General features: G+C 29.3%; 1 protein-coding gene and 1 pseudogene across 1 annotated transcript; both read right to left on the bottom strand.

The window, feature by feature from the left end:
* Positions 1 to 3,712: 3,712 nt before the first annotated feature.
* Positions 3,713 to 8,322, bottom strand: LOC100267352 (large ribosomal subunit protein uL30x-like; annotated as a pseudogene).
* A 6,896-nt stretch (positions 8,323 to 15,218) lies between these two features.
* On the bottom strand, positions 15,219 to 23,865 carry LOC100265600 (receptor-like protein EIX1). Its single transcript, XM_019222127.2, has 3 exons — positions 22,505 to 23,865; positions 18,713 to 20,981; positions 15,219 to 15,357 (listed from the first exon to the last, which is right to left on the bottom strand). The coding sequence occupies exons 1-3, from the start codon at positions 23,532 to 23,534 to the stop codon at positions 15,219 to 15,221; spliced, it is 3,438 nt and encodes a 1,145-aa protein (XP_019077672.1). The 5' UTR covers positions 23,535 to 23,865.

Genomic DNA, 23,865 nt, shown 5'->3' with positions numbered 1-23,865 from the left:
TTTACTAGGAAAATAAAAGTAAATCTAGCTAGACCTAATGTTTCAATCATTTATTGAATTTAATAATTTTTAAAAATAATTTCAAACTCATATACTAAATCAATTAATAACATAAATTTATAGACAAAATTGGTTTATAACAACTCTATTGTTTATTTTCTATGTAGGACTATAATTTTCTTTTTCTTTTTCTTTTTTTTACTAGACAAATAGACTTCAAATCAAGTAATACTTACCTACTTCAATTTTTTAAAAAGTTTATTACTTTCAAGAAGGAATTTGGGATTCAAAAAGCAATTCAATCACCACAAGAAATTCATGGACTTTAGTTTAAAATGACTCATGTTTCTTCTATGCATATAACTATAATTTTATTAATTTGCTTACTAGATAAATGGACTTCAAATGAAGTAAGACTTGTGTTTAATTTGTTAGTGAGTATAATAATTTTTATAATTGAAAATCAAAATATACCTAGTAAGCACCAAAAAATAATAGATGAAAACTACTTCAAAATGAGTTGTACTAGAAAATAATAGACCAAAGCTAACCTAAAATGAATTTTGATTCACCTATTTCTCCCTTACATATAGCTATATTTTTCAATTTTTCTCAGTAAATAAATAGATTCTAAATCAAGTAATATTTTAAACTTAAATACTCCTCTAACTCTGAGGGTAGTGTTTGGAATGTGATATGTTTATAGAAAAACCTTAAAATAAAATGATTTTTGAATTTAAGTTCTTTTACATATTAAATAACAATATTTTTTCATAAATATTTATATATATATATATATATATATATATATATATATACACATATGCTTGATTAAAAATTTCTTGGTGGAAAATTCAAAATTTTATACAACCTTGATTTGTCCTATTGTGCATCACCCATAAAAAAAAAAACATTTTCTATGTATTCTTTATCTCTCAGCCCTAAAAAAAATTGACTTAATAAATCTTGTTTTTTTTCCTTATTTTTTTTTTGCTTATAAGAAAATCAAATTAATTTATTTTCTTATACACACATAATAAATTAAACAATATATTTGTCTTGCAACTTAATTAATCATTTTTAACTTCAAAGGAAAATGGTATTAAAAAATAATATGATTCAACCCACAAACTTAATTCCTTTAAGTCTCAACTAATGAGTAACATACAAATGATATAACCTTTTGATGATAGATTAGTTTCTTCCAAAATTATTTTTTATTATACAAATATCTAATAACTTCATTTGCCTATATTTAATCATGGACAATGAATAACCATTTAAAATCAAATAATAACAGCCCATTTTTTTCTCGATCATGATATGCAATAAAGAATATTTATTTTTCATGAAGTGTAAACCACGTCGTAAAGTTTGTCAAGTTAAATAGATAATAAATAACTATTTAAAATTAAATTAATATAGTTCATATTTTTTTTCATGACATGTCAATTTTGTATGAAGTGTAAACCACGTTGTTTAATCATAACCAATGATAAAAGAACTTTATTCTATATGCAGTATTGACCACGTTATCAAGTCAAAAAGCTAATACGTGCTCAATTAAAACATCCTCTAAATTTATTATTATTTTTTAAAAGTTTGCATCTTTTTCATGACCCATCAATTTTGTTTGAATTGTAGATCATGTTGTTTGATCATGACCGATGATTAATGACTTTATTTTCTATCTAGTGTTGATCACAATAGATAATAAATAACTATTTAAAATCAAATTAAGATAGTTTGTATTTTTTTCATGACACATCAATTTTGTATGAAGTATAAACCACGTTGTTTGATCATGACCAATGATAAATGAACTTTATTTTCTATCTAGTGTTGAGCACAATAAATAATAAATAACTATTTAAAATCAAATTAAGATAGTTTGTATCTTTTCCATGACACATCAATTTTGTATGAAATGTAAACCACGTTGTTTGATCATAACCGATGATAAAAGAACTTTATTCTATATGCAGTATTAACCCCGTTATCAAGTCAAAAAGCTAATCCATGTTTAAGTAAAACATCCTCTAAAATTTAATTTAAAATAATAAAAAATCTTATCTTTTTCACGACCCATCAATTTTGTATGAATTGTAGATCACGTCGTTTGATCATGACCGATGATAAATGATGTTTATTCTCTATGCAGTATTGACCACGTTATCAAGTCAAAAAGCTAAACCTTTTTCAAGTAAAACATCCTCTAAAATTTTAAAAATAATAATAAAATAAAAGATCTTGACTACATCTTTTTTCTTATTCCGATCATTCTACATCTTAAGAATAAGGAAATAATCAATTGGTCAAAAAATGAATTGATTATTACCTTTCCCAAAATGTCTTACCCTACATTATAACTTTTTTAAAAGTAATATTAAAAGAAAATTGTCAAATAACACCATAATAAAAGGAATATCGATTTTAGTTCACACGACTATTTTTGTTTAAATAGAATTAAAATAAAAATAGTGAAATATATCAATAATAAAGGAAAATTAATTCCATATAGAAGAAGATATAGCATCCTTTGGTTAATCATTATATCAAGACAATTTTGCACATAATATACTAATATTCTTTTCTTTTTCATCTATGGTCTAAACATGTCTAACACTCGTTTAAAATCTCAATCGATATTGATGAAAAAACATCATTCAATTTCTAAGCTCATATTCCAAATAAAAATTAAATTTTTTAATTGGTATATTCATATACATACTTGAAAATAAGACTCAATTTAAAGAATTAAGACTAAATTTTAAAAAAAATAAAAATAATAAAACATCTAAAATCTTTTAAGATTTGAGGCAAAAAAAATGCTCACCCGATAACTGTCATCTTCTCTTTGTCCTATACAATATTATTACTTAGCCAATTTAGGCACAAAAGTTGTTCTTTTTTTCATTTTTAAAGAGATTACACATATATATTATAAATATTATAAAAGATCATATAACTATATATGTGATACTCAAACAAGTTTAGACCAAAAATCTTAATATACAACATCTATCAGAAAAAAATTTAAAGACTATTGTATTGTTTGTTTTTTAACATAATGTCAAGCATTTAAATGATTTTCTTTTAACTTTTTTTTTCAGTTATTATGCATTTTTAAAATTTTTTTGACTAAATAAAAAAGTTGAAATATTTGGCTTTTTAATACATACTAAAAATAACTATTAAAACAATCCAAATAGGATCTCAGCATGGCCCCACCCTATTAATACTTACCACTTTACAAAAATAAAATTAAAAAAAAAAAATCAACCTAATACTATTATATTCTATTAAGAGTGAAATTGAGTTCTACTTAAATTTAAGTAGAAAAAACAAACACCATCTAAATTGAAACAAACTTTTAATCGTGTCAATCTAATACTAAACATTGTGTTTTTAGACATCCTAACATATCATATGAAGATGAATACAAGTGTACATATAGAGGTTTTCCAACAAGTTTGCTCCAAAAACCATAATAAAGAGGTTGATTTGACACTTACAAGTAACCTTACTAGAAAAAAAATGGTTTACAAACTCAATTGAAGCACCATATATTGCAAGGGTAATTTTATAATTTATCCTACACACAAACATGCAAATGTATATATATATATATATATATAAATTTGGAAAATGTTGTTAAGTGGCATACATAAATTTAAATGGCATATATAAATTTGACCTTGCAACACAAAAATTTGAATGTAAGCAACTATAACAGAAAATCACTCATTGATCAATTCCATGGATGCTGATAAAATTCTAAGAGGTAATAAAGTTATCTACTATCAAAGTCTAAAAAACAAATATCAAATTAAATTTCTCAACACTTTGTTCATATTTATGACCCGAAAAAGAATTCTCCAACTTTATCATTGCTAATAAGACGCAAAAGATATCAAACTTCCAATAAGAAAAGGCCAAAAGTACCGCAAGCTGTCTAGTTCATTCTTCTAATGAGCTCATTGATGTAATTTTCACGGTTTCCAGCATCTCCTCCTTCAACATAGTGATTCCTCTTCTTCTTCTTCAAACCACCCAATGGTGCCTTCAGTTTAAATGCCATAGGAAGTTGTTGGCCTCCTTAAAATGAAGTCCAACAGTCATGATCTCATGAATAAGATCTTCCATGCAAATAATACCAAACTTCCCCAAAGCCTATCATCACAAAAGTAGGTTAGCAACAAGATATAGCAAACAATCACTCATAGAAAACCAAGATACAGAATGACATAAAAACCTGTTCCACAATGGAGTTGTCGGTCAAGGCAGTTCTCTGCTTGTTCAACTTTCCGTACCCCCTCTTGTAAATCAATTCTCGCACACTCTTCAAATTGGGGTACCTAAAATATTTGAAATATAAATACATTACAAATGAATACTATACAAGTTTAGACTTTTTATAGGATTTTAAGAAAAACAAAGAGTGAGATACTTACCCATAAGTCACATAAGGCTCAACCCTGTGCAACATGTTCATTGTTGCTTCGTTCACTTTAAGAAACACCCCATTGAATATCTGTATTCAAAGAAGTGAATGAGAAGATCTTATGTCATCAAAGAACACTCCATTTTTCTAATGGGATAGCTTGCTTAGATTAGTAAGCTCATGATAAGAGACATTATATCCTCCTTGATGATGCATAACTAATCCATTTGACATAAAACTAACAATGTTCAATCACTAAGGAAGCAGTTTGTTAGATGAACTAATGATTCACCATCCAAAATAGCATCAAGAATACAAGTTTGGGATATTTGATCCTCGATACATTTAATTCAGCTTCTTGAGTACTATAGTTAGGCATTGATTTTCAACGTTTCAATCTAGATTATTTGCTCTCACTAGACAATTTATTTTGGTTAATGAAAATTGTAGTTTGTCTTCACCATTTGAGTGTCAAGTGTGTTTTATGGACATGATATGAATGCTAATGGGCCACAGTTCCATAACCTATCTCAGAAGCAACATGGTACAGTATCATGCATTGTACCTGGGCATAGCTAGCTGGTAAATACTGCCACTACTGTCAGAGTCTACTATCAAAAGCGTAGAAAAAATACAGATAATACCATATATCAAAAGCGTAGAAAAAATAGCTAGCTGGTAAATACTGCCACTACTGTCAGAGTCTACTATCAAAAGCATAGAAAAAATACAGATAATACCATATATCAAAAGCGTAGAAAAAATAGCTAGCTGGTAAATACTGCCACTACTGTCAGAGTCTACTATCAAAAGCGTAGAAAAAATACAGATAATACCATATCTGCCCAAAGTTTTCATCACAGCTGCACTCATCAGATTCAAACAAACAACCAAACAAACAAACAAACAAACAAACAACCAAACAAACAAACAAACAAACAACCAAACATACAAACATACTACATACATACATACATACTACATATATATATGATACAGTAAGAAAACAATTCTGATTAACAATGCAAGAACTAGCAATACTACTCCTAAAAAGGGCACCCTGGTGTTCAACCCCAATTCCCTACCCCACTATATCCTTTGAAAAGGAATATCTATATAAGATATGAGAAGAAACTTAACGCTGTCAAGCACAAAGCATGGTTTTAGATTTATAACGGACATTTATTTCTCATTTCCAGATGCAGTGGTTTGACATCTAACCTGTCTCAAGCACAAGAGCTGCAAAATCCTTCTCGTCTTCAGGTGCATAGCATTGATACTGAAAGTTCCAGAGTGAACAGGAATGAGAACCAGAATATTAATATGAAAGTAAAGGTATCAATGGAAATAACTATAGTCCAAGTGCATACCCACAGATACGAATAATAAATAGAAGTTTAACCTCTGGATCAACGTAAAATCCACCCTTCAGCTTAGCCTCATGCTTCAATTGCATCAGCTCCTTTTGCTGCATGAAAAATGTCTCATCTATTAGTTAAAACTACCCACATCTTCATGAGTAAAACAGGAAAAAAAATACATGAGACAAAACTATGAGTACCTGCTCCTCATACTCCTTTGCATACTGCTTAGCTCTACTGTAAATCAGTTTCCCATTCTCAGCATTCTTCTTCTTTTTCGCCTCAACCTCTTGCTTCTTGCCAATGTCCATTCTTCGCTTCTCTTCTGTTTCTTCAGCACAGACTCTGGAATCACTGGTCCTCCCTTGGCTTCCTCTTCACCCATCTCTATACCAAGCCAAAAACCAATCAAATGACAAATTCTATATTCATCAGACCTTTTATAATTAATAAGCACTACAAAGACAACAAAAGCTCAAAAGTGATATGAATACATCAAAAAGAGAAGGACCAATGTTTTAAATGGCTAAAGATGATCTTGAGGCATTTTGTCTAAATAAGGTGAGACTTAAGCCTGATGGAAAATGAGGTGTAAGCCTCAACTTAAACAAATAAATAATAAAAATTCTCAAAAAAAAAAAATTAAAATGTATACTCATAAAGTCACAAGAAAGTTAAATAATAAAAAACACAAATTTCCTAATGATTTGTTTTTAGGTAAACAAATTTTATAATGATAAGACTAATTATTTTTCATTGTTAATAGTTCTAATTTAATTCTTTTTTTCTCATTAAATTTAGCTTTCTCTCATGATTTTATCAAAAATAATTTTCAACATTGCTATTACTAGCACTAATAGGACCCTCCAAGGACCATTATTATATTCAATTGCTATATTATCCTCCCCATTAGTGTTAATATCCACTCATCTTTCTTCTTCTTTATCCACCAATTGTAGTGGTATCTTTTTAATCTATCAATAATTAGATTAGATTATATATGAGATCAACCATTAAAAACATCAATTCCCTTATTCTTCTCAATCACTCTTTTTCCTTTCAATTTAAAAGATGGGATAATTTCACTCACCTCCCTCCAGATTTTAGCTAAATACAGTTAGTCCCCACTAGTTTGAAAATTTGTCAAATACCTCCCTTATTTTGAATTAGAGGGGAGGTGAGTGAAAACAACAAATGATAAAGGGAAGGGAGGTATTTGATGAAATTTCAAACCAACAAGGACTAGGTGTATATAGCCAAAACCTCAAGAGAGGTCAATGAAATTAACCCTTTAAAAGATTAATTAGAAATCATCTAAGATCTTATTTTGTAAAAGGCTTAACCAAGTAGGGACCCAATACAAAACTCATAAAATCTCTATCAAAAGTTCACAAAAGCATAGATTATAGACCCATTAAAACTCATTGAAAATTGAGACTTAAGCCTCTTATAAAATATATAACAAAAGCTCATAAAAGCTGAAGACCCTTTGGATATTGGAGGCTTAGATAGGGTGAGGCCTAAGCCTCAATTACCCTATTTAAGGCTATAGCCCCAAGGCTAATTTGTAGAGCCTTGATTTGAGGCTAGCCTCAAGGTGTAAGCCTCAACAGCCTTTTAAAACATTGAGTAGAACACAAATTGGCCGCTGCAAATATGTACAAAAATTTTGAAAATTAATAATAAACTAGATTTATTTGAGATCAAAGAAAGTTAAAAACCAAACTATTCTAATTCGATTATCTCTCTTTTTCAGTTCATTTTTTTTCAATACCAGAACATACTGAAATATAATATTTAGGGCTCCTTTTTCTTTCCCCCACTTTCTCAACAACCAAAGGAACTATACCAATTAAAGATTATTAGAAGGAGTAATTTAGTCTGAAACCCTAGATTTCCCTATAACCAGCATTTACATAGAAAAAGAAAACGGAAATCCTTAAAAAGCCATTTTCGGCTAACTTGATATAAACATCTGGTTTAACTTAGGAGAGCTCACATTTTCTGGAAAAACAGAAAATTGAATATTCAAACTTTTGTCAGGCACCAAACATACATGAAGAAATCACTGACTGGAAAGCAAAACAAAGAAACGCATTACCCTAGATTCACCAGAAGAAAAATCAAAGTCGATATTTCAGTGAGATGTAGAATGTGTAAAACTCAGATGGACAACATTAATAAGCAATTTTTTGCAGATATACGCAAAGTCTAAACTACAAGCCCATGTTTGGGGCCAAGAAAGTACAGGATAATAAAGGAAGTGAGATTGAAATTTCTCGGTCGCATTTGTATTCTTCTGGAACCAAACCAGAACATAAAACAATACAAGATCCAAGGTTTTGTCCCTTTTTTCAGGGGCAAACAAATGAACAATCACTTAGAGGTAAACTCCAACTACAAAACCATGTTTGGATGCCAGGAAAATCGAGAGAAAAAAACAAAAGGAAACTGAGATACCTGAAATCTCTCGGTTTAAATGAACATTTTCATTCGTTTAGGAACCAAACCAGAACAGCCTAAAACATAACAAGATCAAAAGTCTTTCAACTGCTGTTCTATTTTCTCGGGAATCAAACAAGAAACAATCACTTCCACCAACTTCATTCGAGTAGGAACCAAAACAAACCCACAAAAACCGTAATAAGATCCAAAATTATGCATTTCCTTCCATATTTTCTAAGGAACCAAATGGAAAATAGCTTCTACTCACCGAGAGTGGCCGCTGTGATGAGTGGAGAAGATAGGAGTCTTGAGAATCAGAAGCAGTCCGAAGAGGAGAGTGAAAAACTAGGGTTTTGTAGGGTTTGTTTGTGGCATTGTATTTAGTCATCCAACGGCTCACATTTCTTTTCAGGGAGAGATTAGATCCTGGCCGCAGGATCTGGGGGTTGGATTTACAAATGTGTTCGTCGGGGATAAAATGGGCCGGGTCCCGTATCCGAGTCCGGATGCATTATCCTGTGTATGGATCTGGGTATTGTTCGGCCCAAATCTCAAACCGGTTCAACTTAATCAATTTGAATGATCAACTCATTTTAGTTTAGTCCAACTTAATCAGAAAATATCAATTTTCAACCCGATGTGATGTGAGGTGTGGTGGATTTCCAATTTAATCAATTTCACTTTACTTGAAATTATAATATGATCAGATTAATGTAAGAGTCTAGCATTCATAACCAATCAATCATTCAAAGAACTTGTCATACAAAATTTTTAAAAAAGAGTTGTTAACTCACATTTGAAAAGCAATTTTTTTTTAGTTAGTGTTCGTGACAATGCTTTTATTTGAAATATTTTTTATTTTTTAAGAGTGCATTTGGTAGTAATTATCGAATCACTGCAAAACGCACTTGGTTTTAGGAAAATTACCTTTTAAGTGTTTTTCCAACACATATTATAAATTCCTAAAATTTATCAAACACTTGATTTTTTTTTTTAAAAAAAAACACCTTTTAAACTAAAAGTATTTTTTTAGAGTGCATTTGGTAATATTTATCTTCAAACTATTTTTAATAAAAGTGTTTTTTCCTAAAAGTTTAGTTATCAAGTATTTCTTTAAGAAATACTGTAATGATTTTTCAATGGTATAAAAGTGTTTTTTTAATTTTATTATAACATCTAATTTTCTTTTCAAAAACACTTCCTAAACTAAAAATACTTTTTAAAAATGTTTCCAACAAACTCTTAAAAATATGGTCTGACGGACTCTTATTTCCTATAAATTATAATCCATCTATACTATTTATAAAACTATGAGATGTTTTACATCTTTTGTTTCTCAAAAATACCCTTATCAATTTCTCTTTTTTCAAAAATACCTCTCAATCCATCATTTATGTATGGTGTTTGTAACATATCCTATAATTAAAGCAAGCCCAAGTCTTAAATAAAAAAATATATAAATAAATAAATCAATTTACTAGTTTATTCCAAGCATATAATTAAATTGGTTAGAAATTTATGGATTTTAAAATTATTTAATCTTTATATAATTTATTTTTTTAAATCTATTTTTACTTTTCTTTAATTTTTCTTTTCTTCCACTTTTCCTCTTTATTTTTTTTCCCTCACATCTTTTCTCAAATTTTTTGGGAACCACACATTAACTTAGGGAATTTGAAACAAAAGAAGCTAAAGACTTCATGAAAACATAATTATTTTAAAATGAGAATTTATAAATACAAGTGGCAGCAATTTTACTAATTAAAACTATCATAAAATAAATTTATCAAAAAAATCCAAATAATTTTTTAAAAGAATTAAAATTCATCATTTTTATTAATAAAATATAAGAATAAATAAACTTCAAAACTTAAAAATAGAAAATATTAGTTTCTACCCAAAAATCCATCATTATATGGATATCAAATATAAAAATAAAATAAATAGAAAACAATGAAAATATTAGAATGTCTTTTTATATTTTTTATGAGTTTTAATCAATTTTAATTTCATTGAAATTTTTTATTTAAAATTTTAATATTTTCAAAAAATCTAATAATCGATATTTTCATAATTTATGAAATTTTAATTTATACACTTCTCTTAGTAAAAAAATAAAATAATATAAACAAAAATTAATCCGCACCCAAACCCAAGCCCAAGCCCCGGCCCCGTGTTGATGGTCAGGGTCACCCATCCCATTGTCACCCAAAGTCCAAGCCTCCCATTTTAAAGCACTCGGTAAAGAAGGTGTACTAAAATATTTCAAGTAAATTCCAAGGACCTTTCCGTAAATTCGAAAAACTCCTCCCTGTGAGAATAATTATACAAATATAAAAAATGGTTAAAAATAAAATTTTAAAGATAAAGTTATTTTTAAAATATATTTAAGATCATAAAAAAATATTAAAAATATTCCAAATTTTCAAACAAACTTTTATTCTAAAAAACATATTAAACCATTTTGAAAAATATTCCTAAACAAACCCAAAACACCTAAATTTGATTTTAGAAATATGTTTCAATGACAAATTATAATTTTTTTTAATTTAATTTTAAAAAACTTTTTTCTCTTTTCAAGCGTAATCATCAAATAGACTATATAACTCTATTTTCAATCCATGCAAAATGATAAAAATAGGGTTTAAAAATTAAATATAATTTTTAAAATTGTTCTAATACAACTCTTAACCATGAGTCAAATATTTACCCACTTGAATTTTGAAGAAACATATAGATTAATGTTTTTTTTTTCAAATGTTATATTGTGAAAGCATTTCTATTTAATTAAAATTTTTAAAAATATAAAAATTTATTTTATAAAATTATTTTTAAAATATAGTTTTACCAACATAAAATCCAATGACACGTTGGCAACAAACTTTATCTATTTTTAAATGTAAAAATTACACTCTTTCCAAACCACTGACTGCAACTTATAAAATTTCCTTCTTGAACTTGGGAAAGCTGCTTGAAAGTTCTCATTGGGCCCAACTAAATTATTGGACTGGACCAAGAACCAGCCCATCCCAAGTAGGTTGATAATGAGCCAGGACATTTGAGTCTAGAGATCATGTATTATACATGAGCCCATCCCATACTTGTTTTTTCCCATTCCTCCTCTATCATCACTATTATAAACACGAAAAATCGACAGGTCATTCAAAATAAATGGTAAAACTTAGATCGTTAAATAAGGATATAAATAAATGAGATTGATATACAAAGTATAATACCTAAAATATATATGTGACATTTTTTGTTAGTACCACTTTTCGATATGTATTGATTCAGTATTATAACGGGCCCCAAAAAACTTTCTTGAAATGGACTTTATAATGTAGATAAAATAATTATTAATTTTATGATTTAAATTTGTTAATTATTATTACAAGTTGTTTTATTGATGTTTGAGATTCATGAACATTATGTATAAATTTTGAAAATATGGATTGTATAAATTTATTTTGATGGGAAGTCTCTATAATTATTATGAATCGCGTTTGACTTTCTACCATTATTTATTTTCTACCATTTTGTATATCTTTAGAAAACGTCATTTAAAATTATGGGAAGATTCGAGCTTGAAGCCTCTTTTCATATCATAAAGAAATTTCCTTTAAATCTTTTAAGTGTAAAGATTTTAGACTTTCGAAAGCTATTCTCAAGTTTTTAAAAAGTTTCATGCATTAAATAATTGCAATTCTAAAAAAAATTTAAAAAATCAATGGAAATTATGGATGAACCAAGTTTTACAAAAAATAAGAATGAGAAAGAGAAATGAAATGGAATTTTCTTTTTTCATTTTCATTGTCATTGTTCCAAACAGGCCCTCAAATAATCCATAAGATGTCTCCATCTTATATAATTCAATACTTAATCCACTGCAAGAACTAGAAAAAATAGGTAACGCCTTAAAAATACATTTTGACAATGATTTCAAAAAGCATTTTTTACTTTTCTAATACTCGAAAGATAAAAACTTTCAAGTATTAGAAAATATGGGAGCGTTTCCGAAAATCACTACGACTCTTATATTAATCTAAACAAAAGATAACTACCACTTGAAAATGGTGTCGAAATTGGTTCCACAAATTAAATCCAAATAGATTACTAAAAAATTATTTAAAAAATTAATATTTAAATTGTCTTAATTGCATTTTTATATTATTTTTAATGTCATTTAAAAAAATTAAGCTAATATTTACATTGTCTTTAATTACACCTTTTATTATTTTTAATATTAGCATTCATGATTGGATTTTATGATGTTGATTTTAACAATCAAGTTTAAATGTTACAAATATAATATTCTTCTTTTAAAAAGAAAAAAGAAACAAACTCTACAAGTCAATTTTTTTGTGACAAATCATTCCACTGGCAATTTTCTTTCTTTTTCCCATAATTTTCTTTCCCACGTAACAAGACAAAGTTTCATTTGTTCTATTTTTGTTTTATGTGGAAATTAAGAGAGAAAAACCAACTTTATTCCCACGTCTATTTCAAACTTATCAAATCAAGCATATTCTTTACGTTACGTTCACTCAACAAAATAATTTAAATGCTCCTGATAAAAAAGAAACTAAACTTCCTTCTAAGAAATTTACAATTAAAAATAATATTTTTTTAATAAGAAGAATTTTGTTTCCAACGGGTAACCCAAATATAGTGATTATTCGATATTAGTATATTGATATATATTCAACACTTATATACACAATTATGAACTATATTTAACTAAACATTAACATGTCAACTAAGAAATATCAATTTTTCTAATAACCCAAAGAAGCTTGCCATGTAATTCATTTTGAGCCAAATTTGGAACTTCTATCTTTTTCCAACTCTTCCTTAACAATTGAAAGATACTGCCCCTGAGATTCAAATTCCAAGATAGATCTAAGTATTGCAAATTGAGTAGCTCACCAAGACCAAGTGGAATTCTCTCATGTAATTGATTGTAACTTATATCAATGGATACAAGGTTGCTGACATTTAAAAGCCATTTAGGAAACTTGGAATTGAATTTATTGACGTTGATGGCTATAACAACAAGTGAAGTAAAATTAACAAAGCTTGGAGATGGAATTAAGCCAAAGAGGCTACAACTATCTAGATGCAACTCAATTAAAATTGGAAGCTTGTTTAACACCTCAACCCATTAACTTCCTACCAATGAAAGGTTAACATATTATGCACCAAGATACTTCAAGGAAACAAGACCAATCATCCATTCAATATTTTCAACAAATAAATCATTAGAATATCCAAAATTCATATAGATAGGATACTCGAAAAAAAGATCGAGATATTGCAAGTTAGAAAGATTCCCTAAATTTGAAGGAATTACTCCACTGAACCCAACACTAGATAAGTTTAGATATATTAAATTCCTCAGAGACCTAAACATGGAGAAACACACCACAACATGGAGAATTGCAACTTGGACAAACGCAGGGTAATTTAGTCTCTATTCCTCTTATTGAGCCTAAGAAGATGGCCATGCAAGCTATGGGATCATCCATAATCACTTTCTTCTTAGATGCATTCCATAACACAAGATTTATCTCATCCAATAAGACACAGAAACCGTATTCTTCCTTTAATTTGTATAACCCCATCTAATGGAGCTATTTGGCCAAAATTCTGATACACAACTTCAACCATAATATAATGCCCAACTTTTTGGCCCTGCATTTGTTATGACATCATGAGGTTGCATCAAGGACCAAAACTGCCTACAACTTCTGCGATTCATGTATGATTCAGGACACCAAATTGTATGCAGCATTATCGGGGTATTGTATGTTCGTCCGCAATATTCTCTAGGAAATCAACAGTAACAGTGAAAAATTTTCCAAAATCGTCAGCAACAAATTGAATACCCTAAATATGGTTGCACTATTCGATCACAGTCCCGATGGCAACTACCCAGGAGTTCAGACACGTCTTCAAGCTAAATGGTGGCTATGGGTATGCTGGGGTCGTCTTGGGTAATGATGAGAGGCCGAATGAGAGAGGTTTGCCAGCCATGACCCAACCACGAGCTGCTTTTGGTTGAATTATGCTTATAGTCTGAAGAGCATGGTATGGAGAGAAAGGAAAGTGAGGATCATAGAGGGAGTATGATAGGTTTGAAATTGAAGGTAGGGGGTGTGAGGAATGATTGTTGAATATGGTGATGGGGGACAAACTGATGGTTCAGGCTACTAGAGTTAGGGAACTGGCTTGGGCTCACATGCACAATGAACTGAATTTTTATCTCATGTACAGACCACTAGATAAGTAATTCACCAAGAATTTCACAATTCCACTTTCAGTATATTCAAAAGTTGAAATGGATCCTTTTGGGTGAAAAGCAGTAACAATTCTAGCAGTCAATAGATCTTCATACTTTTTTTGTTCTAATATTGAACCCAAATCTTGGATTGCCACTGGAGAGCTCTTTCTCACTGACCATCCTGTTTTGATTTCAATAGACCCATCCGATGATTAAGCCTCCTTCTCAACCAACCATGCATGTGTACAAGTTGTTAACAATCCTACGAAAACAACACCATTTGGCTTTACTAGATTTACTGGCTTCATCTGCATGTCTATACATTAGGAAATCCCAGGGCATCTACAATACTAATTTCCCCACTTTGGCTCACAACTAGCTCTATGTCATCATCAAGAGCATTGTTCTCCAAAAGCGCCAATTTATGATTCTCAAACTAATTTAATGCATGATTCTAAATAGTATGACCTAACTCATTATCATGATCATCAACATCATTACGGATTTCCTCTTATAGGACACAAAAACACAGGACTGACCCACTTCATTTCCAACACCTAAAGGGGTAATAATCAACTTATGCTCACTTCCTCCTTAGGGTGCAGTCTGAAATAGTGAGCCCAAAGCCTAAGGAACCCAAGCCATATATTTACCATTCTCTGGTAACCCATGTTCAACCGGTGCCAATTCACTTTTCCCATGAAACAACAATCACATTAGAGTCACTGAGTCTGCTATCTTCTTCCAAATTTGGGTCTCGAGCTTCAACTGCATTCAAAAGCCCTTCTCTAGCATAGTCAACTGGTGATGTACATACTGATATGCACCTAAAAACACACATAGGAATATAAAAAGACAACCAAGAAAACAAAGTACGAAGGATGAAACCAGAATGAACTAGTGAAAGTCACGTTTCATGTTTTGATCCACAGGCTTGGATGTAGGTGAGTGAACCAGAATGCATCCCATGGAAATGAAAACAAAAGCAAGACTTCCACGTGATGTACAGTGAAGCTAAAACAAAGTTGTGTTGCTCTCAAATCACCCCAAAGAAAATGAAAGAGATAGCAACAATAAACCCATAAACCAAACAGGAATCATAAAACTAAACACCTAGTCAAGCAATCCACATAAAATATCGAGAAAAGAGAAAGATACCATATAACAATGAAGAAAAACAAAGGATCCATGGCAGTCATACCTGAGGATGTTCTTCATAAGCAATGTTGACCCCTTTCAGCAAGCTTTCTCTTCCTCAAACTCAAGCAAGACCAATCGGTTCCCTTTTTTCCCTCCCTGACTCTTCTCTGTAAAACTCTTTCTCTATTGGTTCTCTCACAACTTTCATTCCTTTCCTAAGACTCCTCTCAAAAATCTCGCTAAAACCAGCTCATCCCTCAACCTTGAATATCCTCCTCTAGTAAAAATTTCTTTGTAGTCTTCTCCCAGCTCCACTCTACTCTGCCCCTTTTCTCATTTTCTCTATGTACTTTCTCACAGTCCCCGTTTCTCTGTTGGTTTTCTCTTCCTTCTCTTATCGTCCAAGCCTCTCTACACCTCTACCCTCCCTCACAACTCTTTGCTCCCTTTTTCTCTTGCTCCTTGTATTTTTCTTGCCCTTACTTAAGACACCCCCAAAAGGAGAGCATATCCCCTCTGATACATGTCAAATAACTCTCCTCAACACCCAAAACAATAAGGTATGCATGAAATTAGAAAACAATAGAGAACATAAGGTATGCATTTTATAATCTTTTAACCCAAAAATACTAATTTATATGTTTTTATTATGCATTAATTCATTATATTATTTATTGAAATAATTATTATTCATTTATTTTATATTTATTTTTTATAGTTTAATATTTTTTTAACTAGATAAAAATTTAAGTGAATTTTTAAATTTTATAACTATAATTTTTCAAATATTAGTATTCATTTTTAACAAAAAAGAATTAAAATGTTTATCTAAAAATTAATAATTCAAGAAACTTTGATAAAGGATAAAAATAAATGTATTTAACAAAAAATAGAGTATAATTTTGTTTAAAAAAATGTATTAAAAAAATAATTTTAACTTTGTGCTTTCACAGAATCCCAACAAAAATTAATACACAAGAAACTCTTATTTACATAAAATTATTTTAATTTTTTTTTTTTAAAAAAAATTACATATGGTAAACTAAAAGAATATTTAGTAAATTAAAAATAGTATTAAATTATTAAACAAAATTTTAAGTCCTAATTAATTTTAAAAATAGTATTAATTTATATTTAAATATTAAATATAATCTCATCAAGTCCTAATTAATATAACCACTATATTATTTCAGCGCAATCGTTTTGCTTTTCAAAATTATTGCCAATGATATTAGAAGATTAAAGATTTATTATCCACAATTGTAAATTATGAAGACATTGAAAAGTTATTTTAAATCCAAATATGGCATAGTAGGGTCATTAATATAATTGCTTCCAATTCATTTTCTTACACATACATTATATATGTCTTGCCATTTAAGTAATCCCTTTTGACTTCAAAGGAAAATGATATTAAAAAATAATATGATCCAACCCACAGACTTGATTCCTTTTAAGTCCCCCACTAATGAGAAACATAGACATGCAATAACCTTATTATAATAAATTAGTTTTTTTTTTCTTATACAAATATCTAATAACTTAATTTAAAATTAAATCATAATAATCCATTTTTTCTTATTGGGTTGGGTATGATGTGGGTGGGCTTCGGTTGGGTGTGGGTGAGGGGAGGAAGATGGGAGGGTTGGCTTATGACATGTGCCACGAGAATAAATCAATTTATTAAAATATTAATATTTATCTTTTATAAATTTTACTAAAATATTATCATCTTTTTTAAAAAAAAGACATAATTTATATTTTTTTGTTATGTATGTGGTTTATTGAAATATTTATTTTCTATTTATTTCTTATAATTTAATATTCTTTTTTAAAGTACATAAATATTTGTGTGAAGTTTTAAAATAGTATAATTCATAGCTAAAATATTAGAAAAATAAAATAAAATAAAATAAAATTTCAAAGGCCCCAAAGTTTCCAGAAAATGGTCCCCTTAGGGAGGCAAAAAATGCTTCATAAAATTTATATATGTTAAAAAAGGGCGGCCCAAAATTGGCCCAGAAATTAGGCCTAGAGATGGGACCCATAAGAGAGCCCAAAAGGCTAGCTGGTGGGGAATACAAAACTAAAAAAATAAATAAAAAGGGCCAAACTGGCCCAGCCCAGGAAAAGAATTGAATTATTTTTACTTTATTTGTAATAATAAAATTATTATTTTTAATTTATTTTTATATTTTATTAAAAACTATTTATTTTTAATTCAGTTATAAAAATAAAGTTATTTTTTTTATTTGTAATAAGAAACAAATTAAATTAAATTTATATTATACAAATTAAATTTACAAAATCAAAATAAAGAATTAATTATAAAAACAACTTACATAAATCAGTTTTTTGTTTTTTATTATTTTAAAGTGTTTAAAAATAATTTACATAAATTTATTTATTTGTTGGAATAATTTTTTATTCCATTCTCATTCCAAACATGATAATGAATGAGATGTTCATTTTCACTCCTTATTTTGCATATCAAATATGATAATGATGAATATATTTCAATAAATTTATAAATTTTATTTTACTAATATTTTAATAAATCTATAAATTTTAAAACTTAAAAAATAAATACAAATTTATTGATTTATTAAAATATTAATATCTATTTTTATTATTTTTATTAAAAGATTACCATTTTCTTAACAAAAAAATACATAATTTATATTTTTATTATATATGAAAAGTTATCATCTATTTAATTTGTTTGAAAAAAAAAAGTAAATTTTTCTTTCAAGAATTATAAATTTTAGCCATTTTTCTTAATAATTAATCAAGTTTTTGAACTTGGGAAAAAAATTTTAAAAATGGAAAAAAGAAAAAATATTATAATATTATAATATTACGTTCATATTCTATTTAAATATTATAAGCTAGTGGAAACATAAATGAAAATTACATATTTAAGAGAATTCAAAAATTTTAAATTAGAACCAATTATTTTTAATTTTAGGGGCTATTATAAATTCTACTAGCAAAGAGAAAAGATGGTGTGTTTTTCTTAGTAGCAGTTAAACAGGCTATAACATTGAAAAATCACAACTTATATTAACAAAAAATGGAACTAGGATGCCCATGGCAAATCCCAAGCCAACGCTCAAGTAAAACCATTGATCAACATAACCACCATCATTTTTGTCACTAACAACACTTTGCCTTTTATTTGGATCTTCATCTTGGCATTTTGTGGCCAATGGAGCTCCACATAGGTCAGGGTTTCCCACAAAGGCCAGCTCGGTGAAGGTTATCATTTGCCCTATAAAGGGGATCTTACCAGAGAAATTGTTATTTGATAGATTCAAATAACTCAAGAATGATAATGAGGCCATGCTTGAAGGAATGGTGTCGGAAAGCCAATTGCTTGACAAATCAAGAGATGACAATTGTCGCAACATTGAAATGCTTTCAGGAATTTGGCCAGTGATGTGATTCCTCGACAAGTTCAAAAACACCAAACCAAACAATTTTGTTATTCCTTGGGGAAACTCTCCACTTAAATTATTGTCGGATAGGTCAATGCCTACAACAAGAGAAAGAGTCTTGGTATATTCAAGACTTTGGCCTTTGGCAATCACAACCAATCGTTCTTCATACAAGGAGATGGCAGTCACATTTAACCCATACATAATCAATTGCTCTTGAGCCATGGCTTTAAGCTCAACCAAAGTGATTGGAATTTTACCCATCAGATTGTTTTGTGCAATGTCTAAGACATGCAAGGAGCTTAAATTTGAAAGCTGGGAGGGAAGTCTTCCACAAAACACATTCGACCTCAAGTTGAGTATTACCAGATTTACGAAAGCAGCTCCAATCCATGCAGGAACCTCACCCAACAATTTGTTGTAACTAAGATCAAGAACTTCCAAGCCTGTTAAATTTTGGAAAGATGAGGGAAGCTCCCCTGAAAGCTTGTTGTAGTTCAAGTGTAGTAATTGAAGCAGTTGTAATTGACCCAACGACTTTGGTAGCATCCCAAACAAATTGTTCTTTCCAAGGTTTAGAACCAAAAGGCTAGAGCAATTAGTTATGGTAGAAGGAATGCTTCCAGTCAAATTATTCCTTGAAAAATCAATGATTTCAAGAGAGGTGATGTGTCCCATGGAATCTGGGATGGTCCCAGATAAATTGTTATTTCCAAGGTCTAGAACAATTAGGCCAAAGCAATTATTTATGGTAGAAGGGATGCTTCCAGTCAAATTATTCCTTGAAAAATCAATGACTTCAAGAAAAGAGAGGTGTCCTATGGAATCTGGGATGGTTCCTGTTATTCGATTACCCGAAAGAGAAAGGAAATGCAAGCTGGGTAGGGATTCCCCTATGTTTGATGGGATGGCCCCTGTTATTTGATTATCGGAAAGCAAAAGGTATTCCAAGTCTAACATGGATTCACCTCTACTCAGTGGAATAGGGCCAGAAAATTTATTATCGGAGAGATCTAGAAAAAAGACCCCTTTGATTGAAAAAGGAATAGGTCCTTCAAAGAGGTTGGAACTGAAATCAATCTGTGATTCACCATAAAAATTTAATGAATTTGGTAGCTGACCTTGTAACTGATTGTCGAAAAGATTCAACCATTGCAGATTAAAAGAAATATTCCAAAACCAGTTTGGAATGGGACTTGAAATGCTGCAATTTGAGAAACCAAGATTCTGGAGGTTCTTCTGAGACTGAAGCCAAGCCGGAAATGAAGGACCCAAGTGGCATGAACCCATATCAAGATCATTCACCTGGAAAGGGGGAACCCAATTGGGACTAACATTCAAATGGAAAGAATTGGAGTCCATGTATAGATACTCCAACTTACTCAGATTCCAAAAATGTTGTTCAGAGAGACTTCCACTCAAATGATTGGAAGAAACCTTCAAGACTTGCAGTTGAGAAAGTTGTCCAATACTATCTGGGAGACTTCCACTCAAATGATTGGAAGAAACATCCAATTGTTCCAGTTGAGAAAGTTGTCCAATACTATCTGGGAGACTTCCATTCATCTCATTCAATCCAAGATACAGAGACTCCAGGTGTTGCAATGTCCCTAAAGAAGCAGGGATGGGACCTTCAAATTCGTTACTTGATAAATCGAGTGCCCTAAGATTTTTAAGCTCACCCAACCAGTTCGGCAATTTTCTCATCAATTGATTTTCGTACAAGACTAATTCCGTCAAATTAGGCAAAGGACTTTTTGAACTGCAGGTTTCAAGTCCTTTGATAATCTCAGGTAAACTTCCATTCAAGTAATTACCCCCCAAATCTAGATATTTTAAGTTGCAAAAGTTTCCAATGGAGCTTGGAATTGAACCTGCAATGACCAAGAATAAAAATATGTATTAATTAAAATTATGTAACAAACAAATAATAAAAATAGTAAATAACAAAACAAATTAATTCATGAACAATTAGTTTAAAGAAAAAGTAAGAAAAAATATTAGATTTTTTTTGGGTACTTTTTTTTATCTTTTCTGATAACCATGAAATAAAGTAATGGATTTCACTGTTATAAGACTAGTAGGATTAATCATTGACATTAATTGTTTCTTTAAGGTTGTGTTTGGATAAGCTTCATATGTTTTATTTCTAAACATAGAAATTCATAGAAACTCTAATATAAATAGTAAACTTTACCATAAAAAAATAATAATAATGATGTTCAAAAATTGTTTTAGAAAACATACATATTAGAAATTTTTTACTACCTTAAATTTGTTTAAATTTCAATAACAATATTTAAGAACATGAAATGTCATATCATATTCACTTAATGTTCAATTTTATGGTTTCAATTACTAGTCTCAACCATGAAATGTCTTATCTCAGTATATAAATTACAATAATTTGATATAATAGATGAATTAGTGAGAGAAAATAGAAATTGAAAATATGTAGGAGATGATTGAAGGGTATTTGATGATAAAGATTCTTAACAAACATAAATTGTCAAAATAGGAATTTAATTCTTTTTGGAGATACAAAGAAAGTAAATTTTTAAATTTTAATACAATGTGATTTTTTTAATTTATTAGTTACAAGCTTTTAAAATATAAGTGAATAGTAAATTATAATTATTTAAATTTTATAGGAACAGGAAGTACTTTAAATAAACATAACAATTTAGAATAAAATTTTAATAGAATAATTTAAAAAAAGGTATACCATGAGAGTAAAAAATGGAAAACATTTAATAACTAAATTTAGTAAAATATTAAAACATAAGTGACAAAGCACATCATATATCAATTCAACCATCATATAAATATTCAATTTAGTACATGCTCAAATTATTATCCTCAGGAGCAAAACAAATTGAAAAAATGAGAGTTATGTCAAAATGAAATGAAAACATTCAAAAAATAATTAATATAACAAATGTATAATTATTGGCAATAATAAATAATAAATCATTCATCAACTAATTTAAAGTAAAAAAGGAAGTTAAGGATTAAAAAAAAAAAAAACATACTCCTATAAGATACAATTTTTTTTAATAGTCATGTAGACAAACACTTTTTATAATTACTTGCCTTTACACAAAAAATTGTCAAATAACATTGATACTTCATAAGCATAAATTGTTAAACTACATATTTTTTCTTAGATAAAAAAAGAAACTAAATTTCCTTCTAAGAAATTTAAAATTCAAAATAATTTTTTTTTTAATAAGAAGAATTTTGTTTCCAACAAGTGAAATCAAATATAGTGATTATTTGATATTTGTATATTGACACATATTCAACACTTATATACACAATCGTGAACTATACTTAACTATACATTAACATATCAACAAAGAAATATCAATTTTTCTAATAACACAAAAAAGCTTACCATGTAATTCATTATGAGCCAAATTTAGAACTTCTATCTTTTTCCAACTCTTCCTCAACAGTTGAGAGATACTGCCCCTGAGTTTCCGATTCGAAGATAGATCTAAGTATTGCAAATTGGGTAGCTCACCAAGACCAAGTGGAATTCTCCCATGCAGTTGATTGTCACTTATATCAATGGATACAAGGTTGCTGACATTTAAAAGCCATTCAGGAAACTTGGAATTGAAGTAGTTGGAGTTGATAGCTATAACAGCAAGTGAAGTAAAATTAACAAAGCTTAGAGATGGAAATGAGCCAAAGAGGCTACAACCACCTAGATGCAACTCAGTTAAACTTGGAAGCTTGTTTGCCACCTCAACCCACCGACTTCCTACCAATGAAAGGTTAACATAATTCATACCAAGATACTTCAAGGAAACAAGGTCAGTCATCCATTCAATATTCTCAACAAATAAATTATTAAAATATTCAGAATCAATATCATAAAGATACTCAGAATCAATATCGTCAAGATACTCAGAAGAAAGATCGAGATATTGCAAGCTAGAAAGATTCCTTAAATTTGAAGGAATTGATCCACTAAACCCAGCACTCGATAAGTTTAGATATATTAAATTCTCCAGAGACCCAAAGAATTGAGGAACTGGCATGGCTTTGAATGAGTTGAAACTCAAATCTAGATATTTCAAAGACTTGAGTTTTATCAATGAAGGACTAATTTCTCCACTCAAGTTCATAGAGCTCCAGTTCTCATATACATTCTCACGAGGATAAGGGTTATGAAGATCAATTGAAATGACAAATCCTGTGCCATTTTCGCAACTAATTCCTTGCCAGTAGCAATAAGTGCTTCCTTTCCATGATGAAAGTCGATTGTTGGGATCTTTGAGACCACTTTTGAAGTCGATAAGAGCCTTTTGTTCAGATTGAACATTGTTGTCGATACGGGTATGACCATTACATGCAAGTTCTGTTGTTATGAAATAGAGAATAGCTAAAATGAAACCAAGAATCGAAATTTTCTCCATGTAAATATTCAATTCTCTAGTAAGGAACACCTGTAAAAATTGAATTCCAATATGTAGTCAGCATTTTATTGAATTGAATTAAAATTTTATTTCCAACATAAAAATGAAAACACTGGCAAAATCTAAAAGACAATTGCACAACATAAAGAACTTATTTTAAACAACACATTTAACAAACGTCACCGGTCTAAAAAAATCTACTAATAACATATGTAAATATATATTAAGAAAAACAATTATAATCATCTCAAAGATCAACCTTACTTTGATTGGCGAAAACCTAAATCACTTAGAGTTAGAAGGATTGGATAGAAAAGCATATTAAAAATAA

This window comes from Vitis vinifera, chromosome 9 (assembly GCF_030704535.1).
Source record: "Vitis vinifera cultivar Pinot Noir 40024 chromosome 9, ASM3070453v1".
Lineage (NCBI taxonomy): Eukaryota > Viridiplantae > Streptophyta > Magnoliopsida > Vitales > Vitaceae > Vitis > Vitis vinifera.
The sequence above is the reverse complement of the archived record's forward strand: the minus strand, read 5'-3'. Positions and strand labels throughout refer to the sequence as shown.

What these genes read in the sequence shown, in the direction of transcription:
- LOC100265600 (XM_019222127.2), bottom strand. Translation starts at nt 23,534, where the DNA reads ATGGAGAAAATTTCGATTCTTGGTTTCATTTTAGCTATTCTCTATTTC. An exon ending in GGCTCATAATGAATTACATG is followed by an intron (nt 20,982 to 22,504) that starts GTAAGCTTTTTT and finishes TGGTCATTGCAG; the next exon opens with GTTCAATTCCAAGCTCCATT. An exon ending in ATAAGTTGTGATTTTTCAAT is followed by an intron (nt 15,358 to 18,712) that starts GTTATAGCCTGT and finishes GTGTGTTTTTAG; the next exon opens with GTGCATATCAGTATGTACAT.